This window comes from Aplidium turbinatum, chromosome 5 (assembly GCF_918807975.1).
Source record: "Aplidium turbinatum chromosome 5, kaAplTurb1.1, whole genome shotgun sequence".
NCBI lineage: Eukaryota > Metazoa > Chordata > Ascidiacea > Aplousobranchia > Polyclinidae > Aplidium > Aplidium turbinatum.
The window spans coordinates 30,383,450-30,410,319 of NC_137476.1; the positions used below are offsets into that span (position 1 = coordinate 30,383,450).

A 26,870-nucleotide genomic window follows, 5' to 3' on the forward strand; every position below is an offset into this window, starting at 1 on the left:
ACCCCCCATGCCAACTCATGACAAAGACAGGACTCAATTTAATTTTCTCTTTCGCCCTGGGTGTATGATGTTCTAGTCGTTACCGAAAAGATCAAGAGAAAAAATTCAAAAAACCCGAAGTTGCTGATTGCAGTTTTCGCAAACATTTTAAAAGGGTTAGGGTATCGCAGGCCTCGAAATTCATTTTTGTTGACGGCGGACAAACGTGTCCGGTCTGAGCAGCTATCTCGGCGGACAAATTAAGTCTCACGGCGGACACACCAGTTTTAGCGTCGATCGTCACGCTTAATCACTTTATCTTGATAATTCCTTGCCATTTGAGGACTATAGCTACGGTTTAGAAGGCTTTTTAAAATTTCAGCGCAGTCACTGTCTCTAAAAAGCTTTCATCAGACCACCGACGTGAGCTTGAAGAGTCAAAGCGTCGCGTAGCTGCTTTACGCCGCATAACTAATTAACTTCCACCGAACGAGGTCGTGTGGCTTCTTGCGTCACAATGCTCTGGACACAAGTTGAAAAACTTCTACACTAACGCTACTATTTTCTGTTGTGCAAAGTTTCACTAGGCTTTTTTCTTAAGGTTATTTTTGCGAGTCATATGAGCGAAAGTAAATTTTTCCTGGGCCTTTTCTTTCTTACTGTAATACCAAAACTAAACAAATTTCGCTGCATCTTGCTGTAATAGCCTACTCGTGTAATCTAATTTAGTAACCAACCTTGCCTTATCAATCTTACTGGAGATCAAAGCCAGACATTGTGACGTAAAACTTGAACTAAGTTGCGCGTGATTAGTGTAAAAGTACCGGTACTCCCATCGGTTCTTAGCGAATAATTCACCTTTGTTACGCTAATTCAATGTCACCAATCGTTGAAGCAACGTAAAAATCGAAAGTTTTCCTGCTTGAATGGAAACTAAGGGATACAGTATTAACATTTTCTAGATGCGCGCTAGAATGCACGGGAAATTATATATCCGCAACAATTGTTCGTGCTATGCAATGACGATTTCTACCGGACAAATATTTCTCGGCGGACAAATATGACCGATCTAGATGGTACTTCCCGCGGACATCACATGCTGTGACGGCGGACATGACCGCCGTGTCCGCCGTGAATTTCGAGGCCTGGTATCGGTTAGCGGTATTCGCAAACTAACCTACTGAAAAGGTCGAGAAAAAAAAATAGAACATCGCTGATCGCAGTTTCCGTTTTTCTACAGTTTCCTCAAACATTTTTAAATTTCCGGTAATGATCCTAGAGTTTGCCAAAGTCGCTGATCGCAGTTTTAAAAGGGTTAGGGTTGATCGGAGTTTTCGCAAAAATTTTAAAAGGGTTAAGGTTGATCGGAGTTTCCGCAAACATTTTAAAAGGGTTAGGTTGTTTCCGCAAATAAACAAACTGAAAAGATCAAGAGAAAAAAATAGAACAAAGCCGAAGTCGCTGATCGCAGTTTCCGCAAACATATTTAAATTTTCGGTAATGATCCTAGCAGTTTGCCGAAGTCGCTGATCGCAGGTTCTGCAAACATTTAAAAAAGTTAGGGGTTAGGGTTGATCGGAGTTTCCGCAAACATTTTAAAATTTCTGGTAATAATCTAAGAGTTTTTGTTTGTTTGCAGAAAATTTTAAATGGTTTGCAGAAACTGCAATCAGCAACTTCGGCTTTTTTTAATTTTTTTTCTCGATCTTTTCACGGTACGAATTGTTCATGGTACAAATTAGGTTGCATCCCTTAGTACAAAGGTTAGACCAACTTGACCGACGTAGAGATCCAGAAGTGACTGCAGTCCAGGAGTGACTAGGGTTGCCAAATATTTCCTTGTTTTTTTTTTTGAAAAAATGATAAATTTCTAAAAACCCGCCCCAATAGCTCAATTGGTTAACGCGTCACTTCTGGAATGAAGAAACTTCAAAATCAATAGCAGCGCTGGTTCGACTCTCGGGATGTGCGCTTGAGCACCGCACGTCAAGGACTGCTCTCCATTCAGCGGCATCTAATGGATGGAAAATTCTCCGGCAACAAGACTTCAACAATCGGAAACTTCACTCTGTCAATCTCGGTGACCGGGCCTACGTCAGTGATTCAAAGCCTCTACAAGTATGCGAAACTTCCAAGATTAAGCTCTGCAAGAAACTTTCCCAGTTTGAGGATAAAGATTCAATCAATCAATCAACATCTCAAAAGTCACTGACAATTTTAGGCAATGATTAATTTTAACTGCAATGCTGTATAATTGAACACATGTTCTTTCTTATTAAAGCAACCAACGTTGTGACATTAAAATTAATATATTCAGGAAATTAACCTTAGATTTTTAACTTTTGTGGCAAGGCTTAGCTTTGTCACAGTGGTTAACCAGACAAGTTTTGTTAATCTATTTTCTCGCTGGAAAGTGTCTACAAGTCTGCAGTCATGAATGCCGATGGGGAAGCATCTACACCTGACAGCCTTTCCTCTATGAAAAAGGTAATTTAAGCTTGCATACTATTTACTACCGGTACGGTCGGAATGGCCCATTTCGGTGAGTCCGATTCGGTGAGTCCGATCCCTTAACAGGGGATTTTTTCAATTTTTTTTTTAAATTATCGGGTACCGTAGCCTAATTATCATTGCCGTTTTAGGGTTAGGGGTTAGAGGTTAGGAACTCACCGAATCAGACTCACCGAATCGGACTCACCGAATCGGACTCACCGAATAGTAGCAGACCCGTTACGGTAGGCTAATCATTTATTAAACAAGATTAATGCGTTTACTTACATGTATTAAAAGTACGATAGGTGATTTGAAGAAAACTTTTTGTTTAACTGCAGAAGAAATCGGTTAATCATATCAGCCGTTTGCCAGACGTTTTGATACGATTATCTGATTGATACGTTTAATAACACATTTGCTCAAGAAAAGGGGTTTATTGTAATCAGATGTTATGGATAATAATGTGTGTGTGCCTGGGTTTTTTTTCATTCATTTATCGGTCATTGACCGATTTTTTTGCAAAATGTCCAAAAAAATATATATATAGTCAATTCGGTCAAAATGTTTGAAAAAATATATAGTCAATTCTGTCAAAATGTCCGAAAAAAAAATATATATAGTCAATTCTATCAAAATGTCGAAAAAAACAACGTGTTTCAGCGAAACTTAATGTTGTAGCTAGTCAGGAAGTGCAAATTTTGGTTGGTATCAGCTAGGCTACTTGAAAGGAAATATTTTTATCAGAAAAAATGACCGAAATAAATAAAAAATTGACCGTATTTTTCCAAGTCATTTCGGACAAATAACCGAAAAGTCTCAGCAAAAGCTCGATTGCATTGGGCTTCACAACTGTTTGCAAGTCTAATTCGAAGTCTTGAGTTTATTAGTGCTTTGTTATACAACAAAGGGCATTGCCAGCAATCAGTTGTACGATACGATAATTAGAAATAAGCCTTGCAAATGTTATTTGGAGTTGTACCTAGAACTCTGAAGATATCGACTCTTTCAGATGGATGACAGTTTTTGAGCAGCGCGCTGTGGCAAAGTAATGTCACAACGAATTAATGTTTGTCATGTGACTCTGTCTTTGTCCAGATGTTGCATGCAATGACAATGATACGATATTAAATGAATAAAGTGTGTAAACGAGAAGCAAATGCTTATATATCCATACAGGCCTCGAAATTTGTACTTTTTTCCGGCGGTCAAGCATGTCCTACCGGACTGGCCCTTTCAGCGGACATTTAATATCTCAACCGGACATATTTTTTGCATGTAGATTTTGTACAAAATCACACTACAGTATTGTGTAGAAGATTTTCGTGTTTGTAGAAGATTTTCTACAACAGAATAACTCTGCAATGGTTGATGGCTTAATTAACCGACCTTGAAGTATACTGGAGCAGATTGCTTGCAAATAAATCAGTGCGTTAATGACAGTCGTGTAATGACGCAATAAACACAATTGAAAACAATAATCCAAATTTCCTTATTACAAAAGCAACTACGATCACTTATTCCGTGGTTTTCGCGTTATAGAATCGTTGTGCCAAGCGATTACTGTCGGCGCGGGGTCGTAAATCTCCATGTCAGGACCGTCCAGGCGTCCAGACAAATGCGCATAAGTGATTCAATAGTGTTAGCCCTCAATAGTGTTAGTGTTAACTAACTAACGCAATAGTGTTAGTCTAACACCCTTCCTTTATGTGCAGAAATTCTATTTCTATCAGCATCAATGTGAATAAGGTCGCCACATTCGCCTAAGCACGTGCGGAACCCAGCTGAGACTTGCTTCTCTGTGACGTTTCTTTTCAACAAACGATCAATGTAACGCAATAATCCTCATTGTTAAAATTAGAATACATATCCTGCTGAAAAGTTCAGACAACTTTATTTCAAGGCAACATTGCAAGGCGTTGAAATGATGTAAAAATGGCTACTTTTGCCATCAGCTCGTTGACCACGCCACTCTAATGTGATCTTTAAAGCAATTGCCTGTACTATTATTGCTTCAGCTCCGTATTTGTTCGCGTTAAACAAACAATTGTAACAATTCAAATTTAAATATATTTTTGCTGCATTAGCTCTATTTTTGTCAAGAATTTTGCGGCGGTCATTTATGACCGACCAATGAGTCGGCTTCGGCAGACATTCGAGGTCATTTCGGAGGTCATGTCCGCCATGACCGCCGGAATTTCGAGGCCTGCCATATAACCGATATATTCCTTGTAAAGTGAGATATGTTAAATCGATAGTTTTACTTAAAATTAGATAGGATTTGGTTTGGATTTCAGATTTTTATTCTACAAAACGATTGATACATATAAACAGTATGCACTTTTAAAATCGATTTCATCTGTATTCACATTTCAACTTGAACTATAAAAATATTTGGATTTGAGATATTTAGATACCGGTAGATCTAATTTGTTCACCTTGTGTGTTTTTCAAGGCATTAGAGTCCATGCAGGCTCAAGGTTTAACAAGTGATTCTCGATATCAACAGCTGTGTTACCTTATCAAGCAAGCTGAACAGAAACAACAGGTGTAGTACATGTATTGTACAATGATTTGTAACGTTTGGATTAAAAGTGTTTTTAAGGGAAAACTCCTGATGGAATATCAAATTCAACACCGTCCTTACTAAATTAGTCAAAAATGTGCTTAACTTGTTGAAAACCTGACATATTATGTATATATCTTTAAAAAGAGTATGAAAATTGCAATCAAAATATGGCATTTCAATAGATGGTAGACATTTCTATGAAAAAATGTCACAGAATGCAAAAGTTTTTCCATTTGTTTTCCAATTTCCAATACTACCAATATGCTGAATTTCATATTGCCAACTTGAGCACTGACTAAGCTCACGTTAGTGATTTACAGCAGAACTTGACAAGTTTGTGAAACTGACAAAACCAAGCATTTAAAGATGCTTTTTCAGTCTAATGATAGAGATTTGTGCAGTACTATCGATCTCATTCTTGCAAAAATTTAAGTTTTTATGACACGACCATCATCTTTAAGTAAATGCGCATACTTCTTACTTAGGTATAAATGTTGTTTCAGGGTGATAGTCAAGTCAGTAATGCTTCTGCACCTGAACAAAGGCCACCAGCTTCCACACCTCCACAGAGTAACACTTCAGGTAATGTGTGCAAAGATATGATTGCGTTAGTGCCATTGGTGTATGCTTCTGTTTGAGAACTAATTTGTTTTGAGCAAACCTTAGTGTTCTCAATACTTCTAATGCTTACGTCATACATTTTGCAGTTCCTCTCAGCAGCACTACTACAACACCAAGTACAACTTTTACCACAACTAATCAGCCTCTCTCAGTTCCTAGCATGCACCCACCTACCACTACCCACAGTCCACATGTTAATAGTCCTGCTTCTCAAGTCAATTCGGAGCAAAAGTATGGGATGCTTCTTCTTCTGTAAAATAAAAATGTCTTATATATATATATTTATTTGAACCAAAAGTTTGGTTGAGAATGCTTCATTGTGTATGTAAACTAAAGTTAGATCTGTTTATTACTTTCAGAAAAACTTGGAACGCTGCTATTTATTATTCACTAAATGCTTCACTTTTTAGGCCAGCAAATCCGTCATCTTTTACCAATTCTCAACTTTATCAACTCCGAGCACAGATAGTCGCCTATAAGATGCTGGCCAGGCAGCAGGCATTACCTGATCCGCTGATGCAGGCAACAAGTGGCAAGCGAGCTAGTGCACCTCCTACTTCCACTCAGCCTGGGTTTGGTGAGTACATATCTTTTAGAATTCTGTTATCGAGCATTTGGGATTAGATGATAAAATTAATTACAATAACAGGCGCTAGTGAGTAAGGTGACCAGTTCTTTTCGCTTGGTTGTTTTTCCTTGATTAACTGATATGCCTTTCCCATTTTACACCCTTCAAAGTAGTGAGGAGAGCTGTATTTTAGCCTCCCCTTTACCCGGGTATCGTACCTGGATCACATGACTTGAGACTGAACGAGTTTTGCTTCTTTGTCTCATCAATATTCGTTCATCTAATGTTTTGTTTTTTACAAAATTGACAATCATGTGTTTTTCATTGTTTAGGAGGAAATGCACTTCCAGCACCAGCACAACCAACTTCAAACACTCAAGAAAATGAAAAGCCATTGACACCAGTGAAACCCGCAGAACCAACAGCTGCACCGGTTAGTATTCTATCAAGCTTTTGTCTGATTCTTAAAAATATATAGGCTATGAGATAAAGTTTTATTATGTATAAAGAATAAACATGTGTGCGATTAAAAATAGAGTTTTCGCTACCGTATCGTAAGCAAAGTTGCCAGATGTTTTTCTAAATTCCCGCCTAATTGCAACTAAAAAGTAGCCCAATCATCATAAGTGATAAAACAAGCCCAAAATATAGTCAAAAACGGGGGGAAAATCCGTTAAAATAGAACGAAACCAAACGAGAAAAAAAAAACATGTCTGTAAAAAATTTCCCGCGACCCAAAAACAATACTAGCCTGATTCCGCAGGAAAACCGTGGAACTGGCAACCCTGATTGTAAGATAAAACATATTAGTCCCACTGCTTTTTACAGCAACATCGCTAGGCAGGATAGTACATCCCTCAGTAGGCTACGCAGTATGCATATAACTTGGTCATTTGCTAAAAAACATTTAACGTCTGACTTACAATTTTAAGCTTCCATTTGGTTTAATCTAATATTGTACTACTGAGAATCTGAGATCATTTTTGTATTTGCTGCACTATGACCTTGCGTTTGTTGCCATGCGCATTTGCATTAATGATCGGCTATCGATTAAACATCAGACCGTTTTGCATAGCCTAAGCCTACGAACACATAAAAAATGCATGTTAATTTAATCTGATTGCGCTTCAATGTTATCGTATACTTTCTAATTTAAACATTTTGTTTTTGATAGTTTTCTCAACTTGGTATGTATTGTACAGTATGTATGTGTACGGTACTACATAGAATCATAGATGAAAGCAAACTACACTGAAGAAAGAAGTTGATAAAAATTGTTGCATGTGATTTTATAACAATGTATGCCGCAGTAAATCACAACCTCCGGATTATATTTCAGCCTACTGCTGCCTCTCCTGCTCCTCCTAAGGATCTAGCAGCTCTTCTTCTGCTTCCACCGAAGTCAACCAAGTTGGTCCCACTGAAGAAACCGGAAGGGATTGATCCCAACATCATTTTAAAGGAAAGAGAAAATAGGTTAGCCCTGATTATCATCATTTAACATACAAACAGATCAATTGGCTAAAGACCCCGAAAACGTCAGTTGCATACAGAACACGATATGCACATCTATAGGCACTGCCAGGTAGGTCTCTACATTGTGACGACGAGATATGTAGATTCTGCTGCACTGTCGTTTGATGCCCATCTGCATATGACTAACAAACGTAGAAACAAGCATGACAATCTGATATTTTGTAGTCATCTTTCTGTCAAATTGCTTTAAAGAAGCGAAACATAGTTTGTAGTCGCCATCAAACATACATCTAACGAGTGTTTTAGACGATGATTTCTTGAATAATTTTCGTCATATTTCTGGCCGTAGTTTCACGACATTGGCAGTGGTCAAAAAAAAAAATTTTTTTGGTGTTATGTTTGATGTTACCATGCTACGGTTCGACTTCCTTATTTTTCAACTTTATGTTTTAGAATTGAGGCACGCATTGCTCAACGGATTGTTGAATTAGAAAACGTGCCAGCCAACATTGCTGATACTCTGAGAATTAAAGCCACAATAGAACTGAAAGCTCTGCGGATGCTTGGTAAGTCGAGCAATGTGAACTCACCAGCAAAGACGTCTGCGTTTGTGTGAAAAGTTTTCCTGTGGTCTGCTTTCGTTTATATTCAATATTAAAAATTGATTATATTTTATAGTCTATTTTCAATGTCATCAATTCTGTTTTGTCTTCTACGCCGAAACAACACTTATCACACCCGTCAATGTCCAAAACCTTATTTTTGTGACACTCATATCCTTTTTGAAGACCTTTTTTCTCAAACAATTTCTTCCTTTGACATAGGTTTCCAAAAGCAACTACGACAAGAAGTCCTGTCTGCCATGAGAAGAGATACGACGTTAGAGACTGCTTTGAACGCCAAGGCTTATAAACGCGTCAAGCGACAGGTCTGTTGAGCTCTAACAAATAAAATATTTGACAACGTTGACTTTCATGAGAGGGATTTGTAAAGCGTGACATTGTAGCCTTGAACATGGACTGCCAACCCAATGGACCCTGGTTGTGGATAAATAGACTCTTGACAGATTGACAGAACCTCGACATGACGATCAGTTCATAGCCTGCGTAATCAAAGTCGGTTGATGATGATCTGTAGCTTGCCTGCTAGGTTTTGGTGTTGTGCAAGTTCACGAGAACGCGTTTGGTTTTAATCCATCACTCATGATGCAAAAATTAAGCCATACCTCATTACTTTAAATCGATATTGAAAATTGCTTTCACTTGTGATTTAGAATTATTCTTATCAGCTTATATGTTCTTGATATTTTACTGCCTGAGTGATGGAACAGCATCTAGCGCTTTTTGTGCAAATATAATTGCTACTATTCGAAAAACCACAACAGTCTGATTTACCATTGGTGAGATCGCCACAAGATTCTCACAGTCCTGAATATATTTTCTTGAATTCGCTCAACCTGACTGAGCACTTATTTCTCTCAATGTAGTGTTGATAACATCTAATGTACAACGTTTTTTGTGTGTCTTTGTCAGAATCTACGAGAAGCTCGCTTGACTGAGAAATTGGAGAAAGCCCAAAAGATGGAGGCTGAAAAACGACGAAAGCAGAAACATCATGATTTCCTGCAGGGTGTACTGCAACATGCAAAAGACTTCAAAGAGTTTCATCGAAACACTAATTCCAAGGTATTTTTGTGTATATATATTTTCTTTTCTGCTAGCCGTCATATTTTGGCATATCCTTATCTTTTAGAATCGCGAACAGGCGGAACTGCCTCATCATACCGTCTAACCAACTGTTCCTAACCACCAGTAAATCCTCAAGTCAATCCTATTGATAATGTATTACACCAAGATCATGCATTTATACGTTGCTGCGCATCTTAGATTGCGAAGGCGGTGCCAGATTTGTCTTGCCAAAATGAGAATGTTTTCAGTTATGCATTTAATCCTTGTCAACGTTTTGAAAAACTGACTCTATTCTCAAGCATTTCTTTTTTAGTCCATTGTAAAACAGTTTTTCAAACTTTGACAACGGATAAATGCATAGCCGAAAACGTTTCAATTTTTCATAATCATAATAAACGTCGTCGTGTTGCAGGGTTCCTGTTTGCATAGAAGTATTACGTAAACGTACAAATAATAAGTTGCCTTGTATAATAGATTGCGAAGCTGGCAAAGGCAGTGCAGATGTATCATGCCAACACGGAACGAGAGCAACGGAAGGAAGAAGAGAGGATTGAGAAGGAGAGAATGAGGCGTTTGATGGTAAGTGAAAAGGGATCCTGGATCGAAAGAGACTTGTTCTTCTTACATTTGCTGACTGTCAACTGTTAAACAAATATCGTCAGTTTCTAAATCTCAACAAGACGTTGTGATAATTTTTCTATAGTTTGTGTCTTTGTAGTCTATAGTGGGGGTATGACTGAGTTAAGAATAATAAAAATCGCAAATACAGCAACATACAACAATCTTTGCTTAGCAACTATTAATTGAAAATAAGAAGCAGACCTGAATCTTTCGGTTTGTTTTTGTTTGTTTTTTTTCAAGTATTTTTTACTCAAACCATTATGCCCACCTCGTTACACTGTATATAACTGCTATTTTAGTGGTAACATTTTTTTATCAAAAAGAACTGTATCGTGGGAAATATAGTCATAAGTGGAATAAAACAATAAAAAATTTGAAAATAAATGACGAGATGCAGCGTACGCTTTGAGACTGAAATCATTCGCAGCCAAGAAATGTTTAATGAACAATCCCATTCAGTCTTTAACAAAAAACATTTGTTGAATAAAAGCCCCTATGCGTTTAACACAAGTGACCGTACATTTGTGTGAAAACTATGCTAATGTATTATCTTCCTTTTAGGCCGAAGACGAGGAAGGTTATAGGAAGCTAATTGATGCCAAGAAGGATAGGCGGCTTGCTTACCTCCTTGGACAAACTGATGAGTATATTCGCAACATTGTTAAGTTAGTCAAGGAACATAAACTTGCTCTAGCAAAGAAGAAGGGAAAGCGGAAGAAGAAGAAATCCGTAATTTACATTTTCTTAATTTATTTTTGGTGGCAGTTTTACCATTGAAGCGCTGTTTAATAAAATTCGTATTTCATTGATCTAATTTCTAAGTGTTAATATACCTTCTAATTAGATTTTGGTTTGTTTCACAGACAAGTTTTGTAAAATTTGAAATTGTGTATTGCATCATAGCAATCTTACGTTGTTTAGAGTTGAACTAAGTGTAAAAATTACGATTCTGATTCAGTATGTGCGGCTGTACGTATTTAGTACGCTCTTAGTAATTTAATCATTTGTGATAATAGTGTAGCTTTGTTCAGCAGTAAAGGGTAAAGTTTTCTCTTGGGACTCTGCTTTTGAAACCATCACTAAACAATTCTAACTCATATTAGTTATGGTAGGTGACCTAGCAGTCCCCAAGTGAAAACGTACAAAGATTTTCTTTTTCAGGAGGAGGAAGAAGAAAATATAGATACTGACCGACACGTGGCAGTAAAGAACACAGAAACTGGAGAAATTTTGGTTGGAGAAAAAGCCCCCAAGTTCTCCAACCTCGATGCGTGGCTGGAGATGCATCCAAATTTCCAGGTGAAAACGAAACACCTTTATCGATTTCAATATTTACTTCAAAGATCTTTAATAATTATGTTGGATCAACCGGGCCAGAAGGCTCTAACAAGATGTGTATGCCTTCAAAAGCTTGTCCTTAAGTATATATCTTATCTGACCAGAATCCAGATACCAAAAGTTGCCGTTTTTGTCATTTTAACGTTGAAGCCATGTCAAAAGAACCAACTATGCTATCTGGATATTAACATGTCTGTTGGAGTAGTTCGTTATCCTGTTTTTCTTCGTGTACTATAAAGTATAAACAATCGAAGTTGCAGTGACCAAAGAACATCCGTGATCTCAAAACTGTGGGTTCGATTCCTTGCTAGCTCATTGTTTTTCTTGTTTTTAGGTTGCTCCAAGGGAAGAAAGCGAAGAGGAAGGAGAAGAAGTGGAGGTTTGACCGAAAAATAATTTTAGTGTAATTTAACTTCCTGTATTTTCAACAACAAATTTATTGTGTATAAAATAGATAGCTAGCTTCCAGTCTGGAATAAATAAAAGATACATGTTGTGCTTCAATAGCTTTGATCGGAAGGCACTCGACCGTAACATTACTGGCTTTGTCATCACCAACGGTACTGAGATGGAACATTTATGAATAATGTTGCAAATAACATGGATAACTTTCAGAATTGTTTTGCTGCGATTACAATTATTTTAACTACTTTTAAATTTCCTCTCAGGAAGAAGAACCAGCGCCTCCAAAAGAAGAGGAAAAGAAGGAAGAAAAAGAGGAGACCGAGGAAGAGAAAAAAGTGGAGGAAGAAGTTGACATCGTATGTCGGGCTTAAAATTGATTTAAAAAATGTTTTATCGTGTATGCCGTTGTCGGCGTCTTGTGAGCCTCGAGGGCCGAGGTCTATCCCTTTACCTCCCCAGATTCGTGATGTTCCCGAACTAAGCTGGAAGGCTACAAGAGTGCAGCCAGTCTTTTGTTTCATCATCCAAGACGCGTAAACCTTCCGCTCCGTTAGGTGGCTTGAAGATGGTGCAGTCGTTGATGATGTGGTCTGCGGTCTGTTCCTTGGCACCACATTCACAAGTAGAGGAAGAAGCATTTCCCATTGGTACATGGTTGAGTAGAAAAGCCCGACGCCCGTGCAAAGAGTGGAGACGCACCTACGTCTTTCTTTGCAGTGTCAGGCCGATGGGACGGGTGTTGGCGTCGGGGATGAACGAATGAAGTCTGGTGAAGTGGTGATGTTGACTTCCATTGAGGATTTCATTTTTGGTCCGCCCAATTAACCGCAGAGATGTTGTGTCCATCAGCTTCGTTGATCAGAAGTTGAGCGGCTTGTGTATGTCAAGTGTGGTTGACTGAGCACATTGTTATTATTGTGCAATATACAGTTATACACTGTCTTTGATTGGATAGTGGATATTGTTTTTGTTTCTTTTTTTGTCATCGCCGACTTGGACTGGTTTGAGCCAGGGCAACGCATTTGATATTAAGCATCTTGTCCTCCCAGCTAAGCAATGTCAGCATCTTGAGTGAGTGCTTTGTTACCTCAGTGTCAATCATGTCCAAGTAATCAAAACCATGCAGACGAATGCTGAAATCGACGACGAGTACACCACCTACGATTCCAACACCTACTATGCTGTTGCCCATAATATTAACGAGAAGATCACCGAACAACCGTCGATGCTCAAGAACGGAACTCTCAAGGAATACCAGGTTTGGGTGGCAATCAAGACTTTCTTTTGTGTTTAAAGATGCCAATTTTTTTAATACCATCACCTGAAAAATAAAATTGTTTTATAAAACGTGGCTGAAGCTTTGATCTTTTTACATTGATTCTAGTTTTTTCTGATGATTAATGAACGTTGGATAACGCAATTTAAATCACAAAATTTCTTTTTGCAGCTTCGAGGCTTGGAATGGCTGGTTTCGTTGTACAACAACAACCTGAACGGGATTCTTGCCGACGAGATGGGTCTGGGGAAGACAATCCAAACAATTGCGCTGGTAACTCATCTGATGGAGAAGAAGCAGGACAATGGTCCATACCTCATCATCGTTCCACTGTCGTAAGCATGAGAGCAACTCGTATTCCTAGTGGTTAAGTTTCTAACCAGAAGACAACAGCTACTGTAGAAAGAAAACTTTAGGGACAAATAATTAAGGGCAAATTTTAGGGATAAACATTTTAATGTTTGAAATAAAAGGTTTGTTTAAAAATATAGCTACCGAATGCCGCCAAACAGTTATGAAACATCATTCAACATCTAACACAATGTCATAAAACGTTGTAATATTTGTAAAAACATTTTAAGGGGGGCGATTGCTCCCCCAAGCCCCCCTGAAAGGCAACCTACTCACCATTTCAAGTCAAATACTTAGCAAATACCATCATAGAGAAACACAAAAATACCGCTTTTGAATATCGAATAAAGAAAGAAAAAAGACGTTGAGCAGATGTTCGAAAAGTGTTATTATTCTTTGCGTAATGTTCACTGTCGTGAACTAATACATACTTTATTACGCAAGCTTATATTAGCTTTAACAAACTAAATGGAACATCTAAATAAATATAAACAAATGCATTAAGCTTAGTACTTCAGACAATAAGATTATCAACCTGAACCGCACCTCAACATAACAAGCAAGTAAACAGAGTGGGAGCGCCAACTGAACAGTTGCGTTGGCCAAAGGCATTATGCGTGGAACGCGGCAAGAGTTTCTACTGCAGCATACAACGCAAATTACACGACATTCACATTCAAGTATTCCGTTGGGTGTTTTGCCAAGACACAACCGCGCACTTTGAGAGGTGTCGAACTCACAATCTTTGAACCTTCGAGCTCAGTTTGGGCCTCATAACGAAACCGACATTAAATTTGCAGAAGAACTTGTTTATTATTCAAGCACATGGTTCCGCCGAGTGGATATTGTGAAAGTTTAAATACAGTTAATTTTTTCTTTTATTTGCATTACATTTCAGAACTTTATCTAACTGGGTCCTCGAGTTTGACAAGTGGGCTCCCTCAGTGATCAAGGTTGCCTACAAAGGCTCCCCACAGATCCGCAAAAATCTCTCCTACCAACTGAGAGGAGGAAAGTTCCAGGTGGTGGTCACCACCTACGAATACGTCATCAAAGATAAACATATCCTGTCCAAGGTCAAGATTCTTTATTTTATTTTTGATAAGGGATCGCGTAATTTCCCGATTTTTTTTAAGCACAACTTGCCAGAACATTTGTCCACTGTATTTTTTCATTAATTGTATTAACCCTGAAAGCAAAATCCGTCATTTTTACATTGATTCAACGTCTGCAGACGTTGAATCAATGTAAAAACGACGGATTTTGTTGTCTAGGAACTGACAAACTGTTAAGGTTTTTGTTTCAAATATACTTTATTCAAAGTTTGAGAACAAATGCCGAGACTTTTACGTATTCGAATTCATATTGTGCAGACTCTTTGTGGGAAGTGATTATAAACTAAAGGGTTCTTGCTTTAAATAATTGCTTAGTATAAAAATTCTTAAATAGTCTTTCTTGCTTAACTGAAGTTGTCACTGTGTGCTCAAAGCATTGCATTGCATCTCTTAACTTTAGTGTTTTTTTTCTATTTTGAATTATGTTTGAATTGAAGCTTTGTGAAATCAAAACTGATTCTTGCAATATGCGAAATCTTTTTCTGAGGTTTACCTACTGCAGAATGGCAGGATGCAAAATATTTCATTTTCCAAATTATCTTCTTTCATCTTGAAGATCCGTTGGAAGTATCAGATTGTGGATGAGGGTCACCGCATGAAGAACCACCACTGCAAACTCACTCAAGTTCTCAACACGCATTACCTGAGTCCGCATAGGCTGTTGCTGACGGGGACCCCTTTGCAGGTGGATTTTTATGATCTTTTTCGTACGATGCTTGAGGCCGAACCAGAGAAACTTTTTTTGCATTGAATCAACGTGTAGAAATGCGAAATCATATGCTTAACTTAAGTGTAAGAAAATATGCTAAATTGGTCTGATAATGACGTCATCGATATGTAGGGTAGTATCAGGTTTTGTTTTGTTTTTTGTTTTTTTCTTTTACAAAACTACGTTTGATCAATGTACAGTTGTACACCTTCATCAATTATGACGCATTAGCTTTGCGTTTATTTATGCACTTTTTATGCAAATTTACATATTTGAGATGCGATTGTTTCATTAAGAAATCTCATGCAAACATTTCTTCCATAACTTTCAGAATAAGCTCCCAGAGCTGTGGGCTCTCTTAAACTTCCTTCTTCCCTCCATTTTCCAATGCTGCTCCACGTTCGAGCAGTGGTTCAACGCTCCCTTCGCCCTCACTGGAGAAAAGGTAAACTCATCATCATTAACCAATTTTGATTATACAGGCCATGAATTAATCCTCATGTCGAGGGTGTGGCCTGTCTGTCTGTCAAGAGCAAAGTCTTCCCCTCCACACATCGCGATTTATTGGGTTGGCAGAATCCATGTTCAAGGCAGAGTCCATGGCAGAGTCCATGTTCACAGTGCATGTTCTGTGCTTGCAATTTTCTAACTATCTAGAACAATTGCTTTCAATTTATGAATTAACGTGTGAAACTATACCGGATGGTAATAATATCCGTTCAAATACTGGATATTACAAAATGTGAGTGCTCATGGATGGATTTCATGTTTTTTGTAACAATGATGCTGGCTGCATAGCCGAGTGGTGAAGACCCTGGTACAACAATCGAAACGGCGCCGGGAAGAGCATGCGGCTATATCTTTGGCAAGATACTTTATGGCATGCCTGAAATTGGACAAGAAGATTGGCTTCCATGCTTTTCCGTCCACTTAATCCAAATCTTCAACCACAAGGCATAAAGTCTGCTTACCATAAAAAATAATAAAATTTATGTAGAAAATTGTTTTCTAACAGGTGGATCTCAACGAGGAAGAGACATTTTTAATTATCCGTCGCCTCCACAAAGTCCTGCGTCCTTTCCTCCTTCGAAGATTGAAGAAAGAAGTCGAAAATCAGCTTCCCGAAAAGGTAATTATTCTCTTTCGACATGACGTCACAAAATGGTCAATTTTTGATTGTTTCAAAGAACATCGAATAGCAGTTAAGATTAATTATCAGATCGTCGGAGCGAAAGTAAAACCAAATTATAAGAAAAAATGATAAAATTGCGCTTTTCTTCGAGAGGTAACTTTGTTGAACCATAATTTTGATTAAGACAGGCCGTGTTGTGTTTTATTTAACTTTCTTTGTGCTCGTGCCACTGTTGTGCAAAGAGATCCATCCATAACTCAACCCAGCCTTGTAGGTGAACTTAACTGCAAAGGGTGTTGTGCAACAGGGCTGCCTCTTAGTTTCTCTGTACTGTTTGTGTGATTGCTCACTCCATTCTATTGTGTTTATAGGTGTTTTATGAGCTGCTTTTACATTTTGCTTGTTTGTTTCGTAAATATGAAAATCTCTGCATTAATAAGTAGCAGCGGTCTACAGACGTTGAATCAATGTAAAAATGACGGATTTTGCTGCCTGGGGTGGTTCACGGTAACTTGTTGAATGATGATCCATTCCAGGTTGAGTACCTTGTCAAAGTGGACATGTCTGCTCTCCAGCGGTTGCTCTATTGCCACATGCACACACACAGTCTTGTGCTGACGGATGGTTCTGAGAAAGGTGAGAGTTAAATCGCTGAACGCGGACTTTGCAAAAAAAACAGTTTTTGTAAATTCGTGTGGAAATTGTCTTCGACAATATTCCATTCATTTCCAACAATATTTACAGCAAAAAAGCAGCAATTGAAAGATTAAAAGGTAAATCTAAGACTGGCAAAAAAGTTCCAGTTTCACCTCGTTTCAACGTTTCCGTCGACGATTTTGCATGAATAAATGTGCAAACAAAAAATTTTTAAGGGATAAATTGGCCAATGAGTTTCATCAACCTGACCAAGTGCAAAATGTTTTTCGTAATTTGACAAAATTTTGCGATACCCTTTTTTTCACAAGAGTTCACGGAGGTGCATTATTGTCAGTCACTCTCCAACCTCAATCGTCTTTGCAACTGTTACAACAATGATGCCAAAGCAAGTTTCACACGCCCAAAGCTGACAGTATGGGCACTTGAGCCAGTCTTTGCTGCTAAAAAAAATTAATTTATATACCATAATATATAATTTCAATTTGAAAATTCAAAAACATAATTTCAAAAACCTGTGCGTAATAATAACCTGTTAATAATCCCCATCTAGGTAAGCACGGCAAGACGGGAACGAAGACCCTGATGAACACAATCATGCAGCTGCGAAAGATCTGCAATCATCCGTTCATGTTCCGCCATATTGAGGAAGCAATGGCAAAGCACGCCAACATAGCAGGGGGAATTGTCTCGGGGTGAGTACTGGCGTCTGTTGGCGCTACCACGTACTTTGCCTGGAATCACAGTCCGTTGAGCTTGTGGCTCGTGTGCTTTACGAGCACCAGTGGCGAACGATTTGAGTTAGATTTGCAACTCACCAAAGCTTGGTAGTCGTACATGCCGCTGGAAAATTACTTGTATTCGAATAAGTCAGAATGCTTTCACCTATAAAATATTTTTTACCAATTGACCTTAGCCAAGCAGGTGCTTTTAGCGATTTTGTCAAGTTATTTCATTCGAAACAACATTAGGACTGAAATAGTTTGAGAGCAAAATAGTTGGAACACCTGGTCAATGTAATGAAAAAATAAAGAGCCCAAGATTTAGATACTAAACTTTACTTCTTGCATTGGCAGGCCCGACCTGTACCGAACCTGTGGCAAGTTTGAATTGCTGGATCGAATCCTACCCAAGCTGAAGACCTCAAGCCACAGAGTGCTGCTCTTCTGCCAGATGACATCGACCATGACAATTATAGAAGATTACTTCTCATATCGAGGTAGCGGGTGGTGCACTGAAAACGCTTTTTCGATCGTAACCGTTTAAATAAAATAGTAGCATTTGGTTTTGTTAAAAGCAAGTCTCATTAACGTAGTTTAAAGTTTATAAAATACTATTGTTTGGTGCAGCGAACATTTGATCAAAACAACCGCGACGTTAGTAGAAAGGGAATTTTGTGGAAACGATGTCGCCTATACGGCATTTGTTCCTAATTGACTCGACGAGTTGACGAATCACTTTCAGGGAACTGTGGAGTCAAAGTCAACTTTGATGAATTTTCTTTGTCGCATTTTTTTGTCGTAGTTTTGCTTAAAGATTTACATTTGGTGGACGGGAAGGCAAGGAAACTGATCTTCTTGTTCATCTTCAGGCATGCCTTTACGGATCGCGTATTTGTAATCTGCAGGTCGCTGCAGCAGATGGAGTGTTTTGATCGGTAGACACCTTAAAAACACGACGATTTTCCCTGTCATCAAAATGACCACTTTCCAAACCCTCTCGACCAAACCATTATGCCAATCTGTGGCTACGAATCCCTCGTTTAATTCACTTCATATCAGAAAGTTTCGGGAAAGGCGCTCACAATATCACGTGGTTGCATATTATAATTACGCTTACGGGTCATACCAAAGACACAACCACGTGCTCTTGAGCGGTGTCGAACCGACGCTCTTCGAGTGCCAGACCAAGGCTCTCACCACTCGGTTACGCAACCGACAACATTCCGATAACTTTGAATGAATGATCGTTCCATAAACTTCCCCGTCACGTTTCTTCTCCTTCACATTCTTCTCAATCTTTTCCTCTCCAGGCTTTAAGTATCTAAGGTTGGATGGCTCCACGAAAGCGGATGACAGAGGAGAGATGTTGCAAAAGTTTAACTCGGCTTCTTCTGAAATTTTCGTCTTCCTCCTCTCAACCCGAGCTGGAGGACTCGGCTTAAACCTCCAGACAGCGGACACAGTCATCATCTACGACAGCGACTGGAATCCTCATCAGGTGATCCTCATACGCTCAATGTTGGTAGATCTAAATTCTAAAGTCAACTCGAAAGCAACCGTAGTTGCTTCAATGTTTACGTCGGTATGATGTAATATGACGTTTGTTACGTCATATCATACAAAGCGTTGAGGTTACATTAAAAATCGAGTTTTATAATATTTTCAGAAATTGCTTATTTTAACCGCTTTGTTAAACCGACATCGCGCGATGTAGAATTAGCATCAATTTGTGTCTCTATCCAGGACATCCAAGCTCAGGATAGAGCTCACAGGATCGGGCAAACCAATGAAGTCCGTGTTCTCCGCTTTATGTCCGTCAATTCTGTTGAGGAAAAGATCCTGGCAGCCGCTAGGTAGGGATATGGTTGTTGTTGCCGTTTATTCAACCGAAACTAACGTTGCTTCAACCCAGAGAAACTTGGACTAATATTTGTGTTTTAAATTGAACCAAACATTCACCTCTTTTGCTCAAAAAGCTAAGAACTTTGTTCGCCAGCAAACGCTGCCGGTTTTACATTTGCAACGTTTAAACGATGTAAAACGACATAGTTTGCTGGTTGAATTGTTATATGATTTTCAATCATCCTTATTCCTTATGCAGTGCATGCATGTTAAAATGTCCAACAACTTTATTATTGACAGCAAAAGGCATTTCCAATTCAAACTCAAACTTTTTCATTCTTTTAAATGTATCGATCCGTTATTCAATGCAATTGTGATTCTAAATAAACGTCTCGCAACGTTGCACTTACGTTGATTAGGTACAAGTTGAACGTTGATGAGAAAGTGATTCAGGCTGGTATGTTCGACCAAAAGTCCACCGGAAGCCAGCGCAGAGCGTTCCTTAGCCAGATTCTGCTACGTGGCAACACGGATGAGGTGAGGAAGTTGGTTAGTTTTACTTTGATTGTCCGGTGTGCGAAATTTTTTTTCCCACGAACTTTCTGTCTCATTTACATATTTTGGTAAAAGTTTGTATTAAAACCGTGTGAATGCAACATCTCGTTGGCACGGTTGGTTCAGTGGTTTCATCGTCTGCCTAGTGTTCGTGAGAACGAGGGTTCGATGCCCGTCGAAGTCAATTTTTTTTTCTTTGAGTTAATTTTGCGGTGCACAAGAGCTTTTCAAAAAAAGTAGGGTTAGGGAAAGCTTATATTTTATTATCATTGCAGAGTTTCATTGGCAAATAGTTATTTCGCAATCTGAATCAATCAATCTCTCAAAACACTTTCGGAAAATCTTATTTTTAGAGCGACCAGTCTCAATGAGACAAAAACTTCGTGGGAAAGAAAATTTCGCGTCCGATGTAACGGTCCAGGAGTTACTGCGGTCCAAAAGTTACCGTGCTGCTGCAGCGTGGCAGTCTAGAAGTGACGTCAGACCACAAATGATCAGAGCTGCCCGGCGCTTTGATCAGAGCGCCGGCGCCACAAATGATCAGAGCAAAAGCGATGCAAAAACAAAAATTTAACAACTACGTTTAATTGAGTAGTTGCTTTGAAACTAACCCTAACCTATTCATTTAAAATTAATCAATGCTTTAAATTATCAATATAACTTTTTGAGGCGTAGGAATTTTAGTTGTTTTCATAAAAAAATAATTAATTCTATTTGGCAATCCTGGTAACTCTTGGTATGCGGTTACTACTGGACCGTTACACCGGTGTTAATTTTTTTTTAATTTTTGCGGTATTCCAGCATTGATGACGAGATGTGATGCGTCATGGCTGTTACTGTAATTAGTTTTTTGACACAATGCTTTTGGTGATGCGTCATTTAGTTGATTGTTTTGCAGTTTTTCTTGAACACTGTACTTTTTCGCGCTCCTATTACCGCGGCTTTATTCATCACATGAAATCTTTTGGGCACTGACTTTATCATTTTCTTTGTGCTTTTTGGACAGTTATTTTCGATAACGCCCTAATGTCTGGCTGAATTTTCTATCCGCACATTTTCTCGTTTTTCCGCATTTTTAAATTTTTTTTTTTAATTTTCCGCAGGATGAGGATGAAGTCCATGATGACGAAACAATTAACCAGATGATTGCGCGCACGGAGCAGGAGTTTGAGCAATTCCAACAGATGGACATCGACAGGAGAAGGAATGAAGCCAGGGATCCAAACCGCAAGCCCAGGCTCATGGAAGAGGTTTGCTTCCTGAAACAAACTTATATTTTTCCGTTGTTTAAACATCTGAGTACGTCTAATAAAAGCTCTGTTTTTAAGTACTTTAGTTTATCGATCGTTGTGGAGACTCACGGTAGCCGAGGCCTTATTCAGGCATGGCCAATGATGATGATGAGTTTGTGAATAATCGGTCGGAGCCTTCTAAAATAAAACCAACCTTTTTGGGTCGACTTAATGTTTCAGGTTTTTAATGTCTTTTAATAAAATTCGCTCTTTATCACATTGATTGAACGTCTGCAGACGTTGATTCAACGTAAAATAAGAATGTTTTCCAGTAGAGGTTGTAACTGTCTGTGACACTAAATCTTTTTTGCCATCTCTCCCAATTGATGTCTAAACGTTTCTTCAATGGAATTCAATTATTACGAAATGATGCTACTCTTCCAGGACGAACTTCCATCCTGGCTTCTAACATCCGCGGACGATTTGATCCGGTTGGCCAACGAAGAGGAAGCGGATAAGCTCTTTGGAAGAGGTTCAAGAGTCCGAAAAGAAGTGGATTATAGTGAATCCCTTACAGACAAAGAGTGGCTCCGGGTAAGATGGTATTTCATCAACTTTTTCATTCAATCATGGTTTTAAATTTATTCTTTAGCCAAATTTAACCTCAACATGGCTATTGTGGATTTGGTATATGGACGTTGGCTGCATCCAATGGATTCTTTTGTTGATATCTTTAATTGTTTGGATGTCATTTCACTGTAATTCTCGAATGTCTCGTTCCAGGCTGTTGAAGATGGAATTGACGTCGATGAGTTGGAGGAGAAAAAGAAAACAAAGAAACAAAGGAAGAGAAAACGAGATGTTGATGACATTCCAGGTATAACGTCATAATAGAGTTTGGTGATCCGACACAGACTCAAGTTTTCGTGTGAATTGAAAACTCAATCTAAGTGGTGTTGCCAGACGAAAAATTGTCGGTTGTAACAAAAATTGTCATAAGTCCAAAGCTATGCTGTTAAGAAAATATCGTTTTAGGAATTAATTGGTTGTACAAAAGAGTAAAGGAGAAGAATTAATGAAAACGCTGAATAACTTCAAAGTCTCAAAAATAAGCATAATAGATTTTTATAACTTTTGGATTTGCAACAGTTTTTTTTTTCTATTAGCTACGAAATGCAAGATGTAAACTTTTCATGTTACGGAACTTATACAGCAGCAAAATTTGCCTTGTTCACCACATGGTAAGGTATCTCAAATTTTTATTTTTGAACCTTTTTTTGTTTTTTAGTGTCTTTGTCAGTGAAGAAGAAACGTGGCCGCCCTCCAGTGGAAAAGCCGACTCCCAATCCTCCAAAACTGACGCGGCAAATGAAGACGATTATTGACCACGTCATCAAATACGTCGACAGGTGAATTTTGAACTCTGGTAACCTTGTCAACTGGTGACCTTTAGTAACCTTGTAACTGAAATAAACTATAAAGAAATAATTTACCTATCAATAATTGTACTTTTTTCTCAACAGCGCCAGAAGCACAGTTGCCGTATTGGCGTTTTTATCTAAATAGAAAAAGATATGTGACAACTGCGTCAAACTAATTCTAAGCTGGTGTAAATTCTAATCTTATTTGTGAAACTTGGATCGCTGTAATTCTACTCTAATTTGTAAAATCTTGTATAGTTCTAATTACAATTCTTACCTAATTTTAAAAAGCTACAAAAAATTTAGTTGTCCATGACTGATCAATTTTACTTTTTTTCCTCAACAGCACCGGGAGAAGACTCAGTGATCCCTTCCTCCAACTACCGGCTAGAAAGGAGCTCCCGGATTACTATGAGATGATAAAGAGGCCAGTAGACATCAAGAAGATCCGGGATCGTATAAAACTCCACAAATACCGATGCTTGAGTGATCTTGAAAGTGACTTTGTTCAAATGTGCCAGAACACACAGGCTTACAATGTGGAAGGATCACTGGTAATTGTAACAATAATTTGTAAGGCAAACATCACTGGATGTAACAATAACATGGACCAAGTTTTTAACGTGGCCACGTTTTCTTTTCGTTTGCAAAGTTCTACTTTCGTAACTAAAGTCTGGAAAAATTCACTATACCATACCTGTTACCATAATTTCTAATTTTGTTTTTGTGGGTCACAAAATCAAAATGTGCATGTTATTTCATCAGAGAGAGATGCTAATTTTTTGTTTTGTAGACAGTGATTATTAAGCTTCATTAAATGGGTGGGTTTTGCCTTACGTGAGCAGAGCAACCTGTACTTTGAAAAGTGTTGGCAGTCTGTGCCGCGTGGGTTGTTTGAAAAAATAATTGAAGATATTTCATTGATGAAGAATAAAGCCACACATTCGTCGGCTCCATAACCCGGTAATAAAAGTCAACTCGAAAGACGTCAGTCGGATACCCATGTAAAGCACGTATTTGTGCGTTTGCAATGTATCTGGTGATGTACTTGTAGGAGGACATGGAGATCAACATCTTTCTCTTCCCGTCCTCTTCGTCTTAAAGGGCGGGGAAACCCAAATTAACTTTTTGCGAGTTTTTTGTTTCAGCGTGATGTCATTGTGTACAACATGCGTTTTAGCAAAAAAAAAATCCAAATTTTGTTGCCCTCGCCTCGCTAAGGCCGCTTTTGTTTCATACCCGTTTGCGAGGTCTCGCGCGCATCAAGCTGTGATTTTGTTCGCTGTGACGTCACAAGGTACATATAGTTGTGGTCAAAAGTTTAAGACCAGACTTGATTTATGACGATTTTTGCATTACTTCAAAATACTGCATCATATATTGCTTCAGTTGCATCATCTTATATCTGATGCAGTATTTTCAAGTAATGCAAAAATCGTCATAAATCAAGTCTGGTCTTAAACTTTTGGCCACAGCTATATGTACTTGTGACGTCACAGCGAACAGAATCACAGCTTGATGCGCAACGAGACCTCGCAAACGGGTATCAAACAAAAGCGGCCTTAGCGCGACGAGGGCAACAAAATTTGGGTTTTTTTATTGTTAAAACGCATGTTGTACACAATGACATCACGCTGAAACAAAAAACTCGCAAAGTTAATTTGGGTTTCCCCGCCCTTTAATCTTTAAGCACCGGAGCAAAGGTCTGATAAAGTAAGCCATGGATGTTCTGCGAGTGATCTTTAATGCTGTTCTTAGATCTTTGAGGATTCCATCAAACTGAACACTGTCTTCACCTACGCGCGGGAGACTCTGGAGAAAAGTGGACAACTTCCTCCTCAGCACAACGATGATGGTGGATTGGAAGATGACAGCATCAACTCCACATCCAATTCTCCTCAAGGAGGTTCGAGAAGTGAAGATGAAGAAAAGGACTCCGACGACGAACGTAAGATTTCAGCTCTGCTTCATGCGCATGAAGACGGTGTAATGTAGAGTGTAGAATAACCAACGTATTTTCTTTTAAGGTTTTAAAGATGTACATTCAAAACCTTTTTCAGAAGTATGAAACAGGCGTTATTCATGCGTTTTTGTTTGATTGATGCCACGTTCTTGTAGCTGTGTAGTGTGTATCTTCTAAAATGGAATTACTTGGGATGATGATAATTTACGTGGTTACGGCCACCGAGGTTGATGTTTCCTGTTGCAAAGCTGTCAAAACGCTGTTTTCGGCTACCGAAATTTGTTATTTTGTTGCCTGGATGACCACTATCTCCAGGATGTGTTGAGTGAATCGCTATTTTCCCTTCACTTGCACGCAGCTTCATCTCCTATTTTTCTTTTTTTCACGGCAGTTAATTTTTGCAGTTATTGCCAATAAGTGTGATAACGTTTGGTTTTCATTTCCAGCTCTGCGTGTGAAGATCAGGCTTTCAAAAGATCCTCCAACTCCGAAAACATCCTTTCGCCGCAAAACCGCTAGCCGCCGGAAAGTGATTTCCGATGACGAAGCTGATTATGATTCAAAGGATGAGGTAATGATTTTCTCACTTCTCAGTGTATTTGACTCTTGACATCGACTGGAATCGTTTATTTTCACACGGAGATGAGGTTTCATTTCCTTTGGTTCTGGTAGCAAAATCATATGATTCAAACATCACAAACTCTTGCTATTAAAAACTGAGTTACCCAAATCAACGTAACCGTTGCTTGGTGCTTTACTGTTTATCTTTGCTGCTCTTGAATGGACTGTTGTCTCAAGGCGAGCGCGTGTGACAAACTTGTTCCGTCTTTTGTGTCGCATTTTGTTCATGACACATTTACCTTGTTTTCGTACCAAGGCTTTTATGTGAAACCTCAATTCATATTTGCCTTCTTTTGGTTTCAGGACGATTCTGACAACGACGATGAATGAAGATTTCATGACAGCTGAAGAAATACTGAGCGAGGTTTTATGTTATTATGTTGCCCCGACGTGTAATGCTTCAAACTAAGTAGCAAAACTTGCACAACTTACAATTGATGTAAAGGGACTGATTCTGCTAGCTGGGAAAGTTGCCTTTGATTCACATCTTTACACTTCGGTTGTCCCTGTTCGGACGACCACTTGTGCGAAACTAATAAGAGTCTCAACCAAGAATACCGTCAATGGTAATGCAAAACTTTCAAAGCTGCTGACCTTCAAGAACACAAAAATTATCGACAAGCAAACTCTGTGTATTTGAATTTCTTTACTATTCAAGATCATTACTTTTCCGACAATGTTGGTTTCAAACCATATTTCCAGACAGAAAATCAACTATTTTTTCTGTTGATTTAATGTCTGCAGACGTTGAATCGATGTAAAAAATGGTTGATTTGCTGTCTGGGTCCATGTGATTTTTATCAACCAACCTAACTTCCCATTTATTACTTGATGAGATACAGTTTCTAACTCGCACAAAGTTTTCAAATTTTCATCCTGTTTAGGAAAAGTTCTCTCCCCAACTTGACTAATTGTTATTGCAAAATTTTGTATGGGACTGTACATTAATTTTCACATTAATTTAAAGTCTGCAGACGTTTTATCAATATAAAAATGACGGGTTTGTTGTCAAGGATCTCTGAGGTCTACCCACAATCACCAGATGTTGAATCAACGTAAAAAAGGTGGATATTGCTTTCTGTATATGGAGATTCTTTTGAGAGTGGATTAACGACGTAAATGTGATGTTCAGTTTCATTGAGTTGATGTTGTGAGATGACTTGGTGGCAATATAAAACAAGCAGTAGAGTCGACCCATATCGTGATCGACTAATATTCGTGTCTTTGAAGTGCTTGTTTGTTTACGATGAAATGAAAGATGCTTCACTGAAACTGCGAAATTGTTGACTTTTACAAACTTGCAAGTTTTAAACACTGGTACACATGCCATGCTGAGATGGACTTGAGTTGTAAAAAAAAGGTTCTAGCTTGGTAGGCGCTTTTGTAAAGTCAAGATTTTTCTTGTTTTACCGAATTTGTAATCATTTTGAAGCAAGGCCATGATTTTGGGATAATCATTATCTCTACCTGGTTTATGCATGTGTGTGTACTCTGCCACCTTTGTAAATAAACAGTGGAATGT

General features: G+C 38.5%; 1 protein-coding gene across 1 annotated transcript; it reads left to right on the forward strand.

The window, feature by feature from the left end:
* Positions 1-2,301: 2,301 nt before the first annotated feature.
* Positions 2,302-26,870, forward strand: LOC145770384 (SWI/SNF-related matrix-associated actin-dependent regulator of chromatin subfamily A member 4-like). The gene is made up of 35 exons (XM_082582020.1): positions 2,302-2,466; positions 4,925-5,017; positions 5,542-5,620; positions 5,746-5,890; positions 6,070-6,236; positions 6,560-6,660; positions 7,567-7,703; positions 8,157-8,269; positions 8,528-8,631; positions 9,236-9,388; positions 9,866-9,970; positions 10,574-10,741; positions 11,174-11,311; positions 11,685-11,729; positions 12,019-12,111; positions 12,882-13,013; positions 13,203-13,366; positions 14,281-14,458; positions 15,054-15,182; positions 15,538-15,651; positions 16,222-16,335; positions 16,875-16,974; positions 17,546-17,687; positions 18,069-18,211; positions 19,025-19,212; positions 19,458-19,567; positions 19,976-20,093; positions 21,215-21,361; positions 21,788-21,937; positions 22,127-22,220; positions 22,632-22,752; positions 23,111-23,318; positions 24,523-24,712; positions 25,174-25,298; positions 25,652-26,870. The coding sequence occupies exons 1-35, from the start codon at positions 2,413-2,415 to the stop codon at positions 25,676-25,678; spliced, it is 4,389 nt and encodes a 1,462-aa protein (XP_082438146.1). The 5' UTR covers positions 2,302-2,412; the 3' UTR covers positions 25,679-26,870.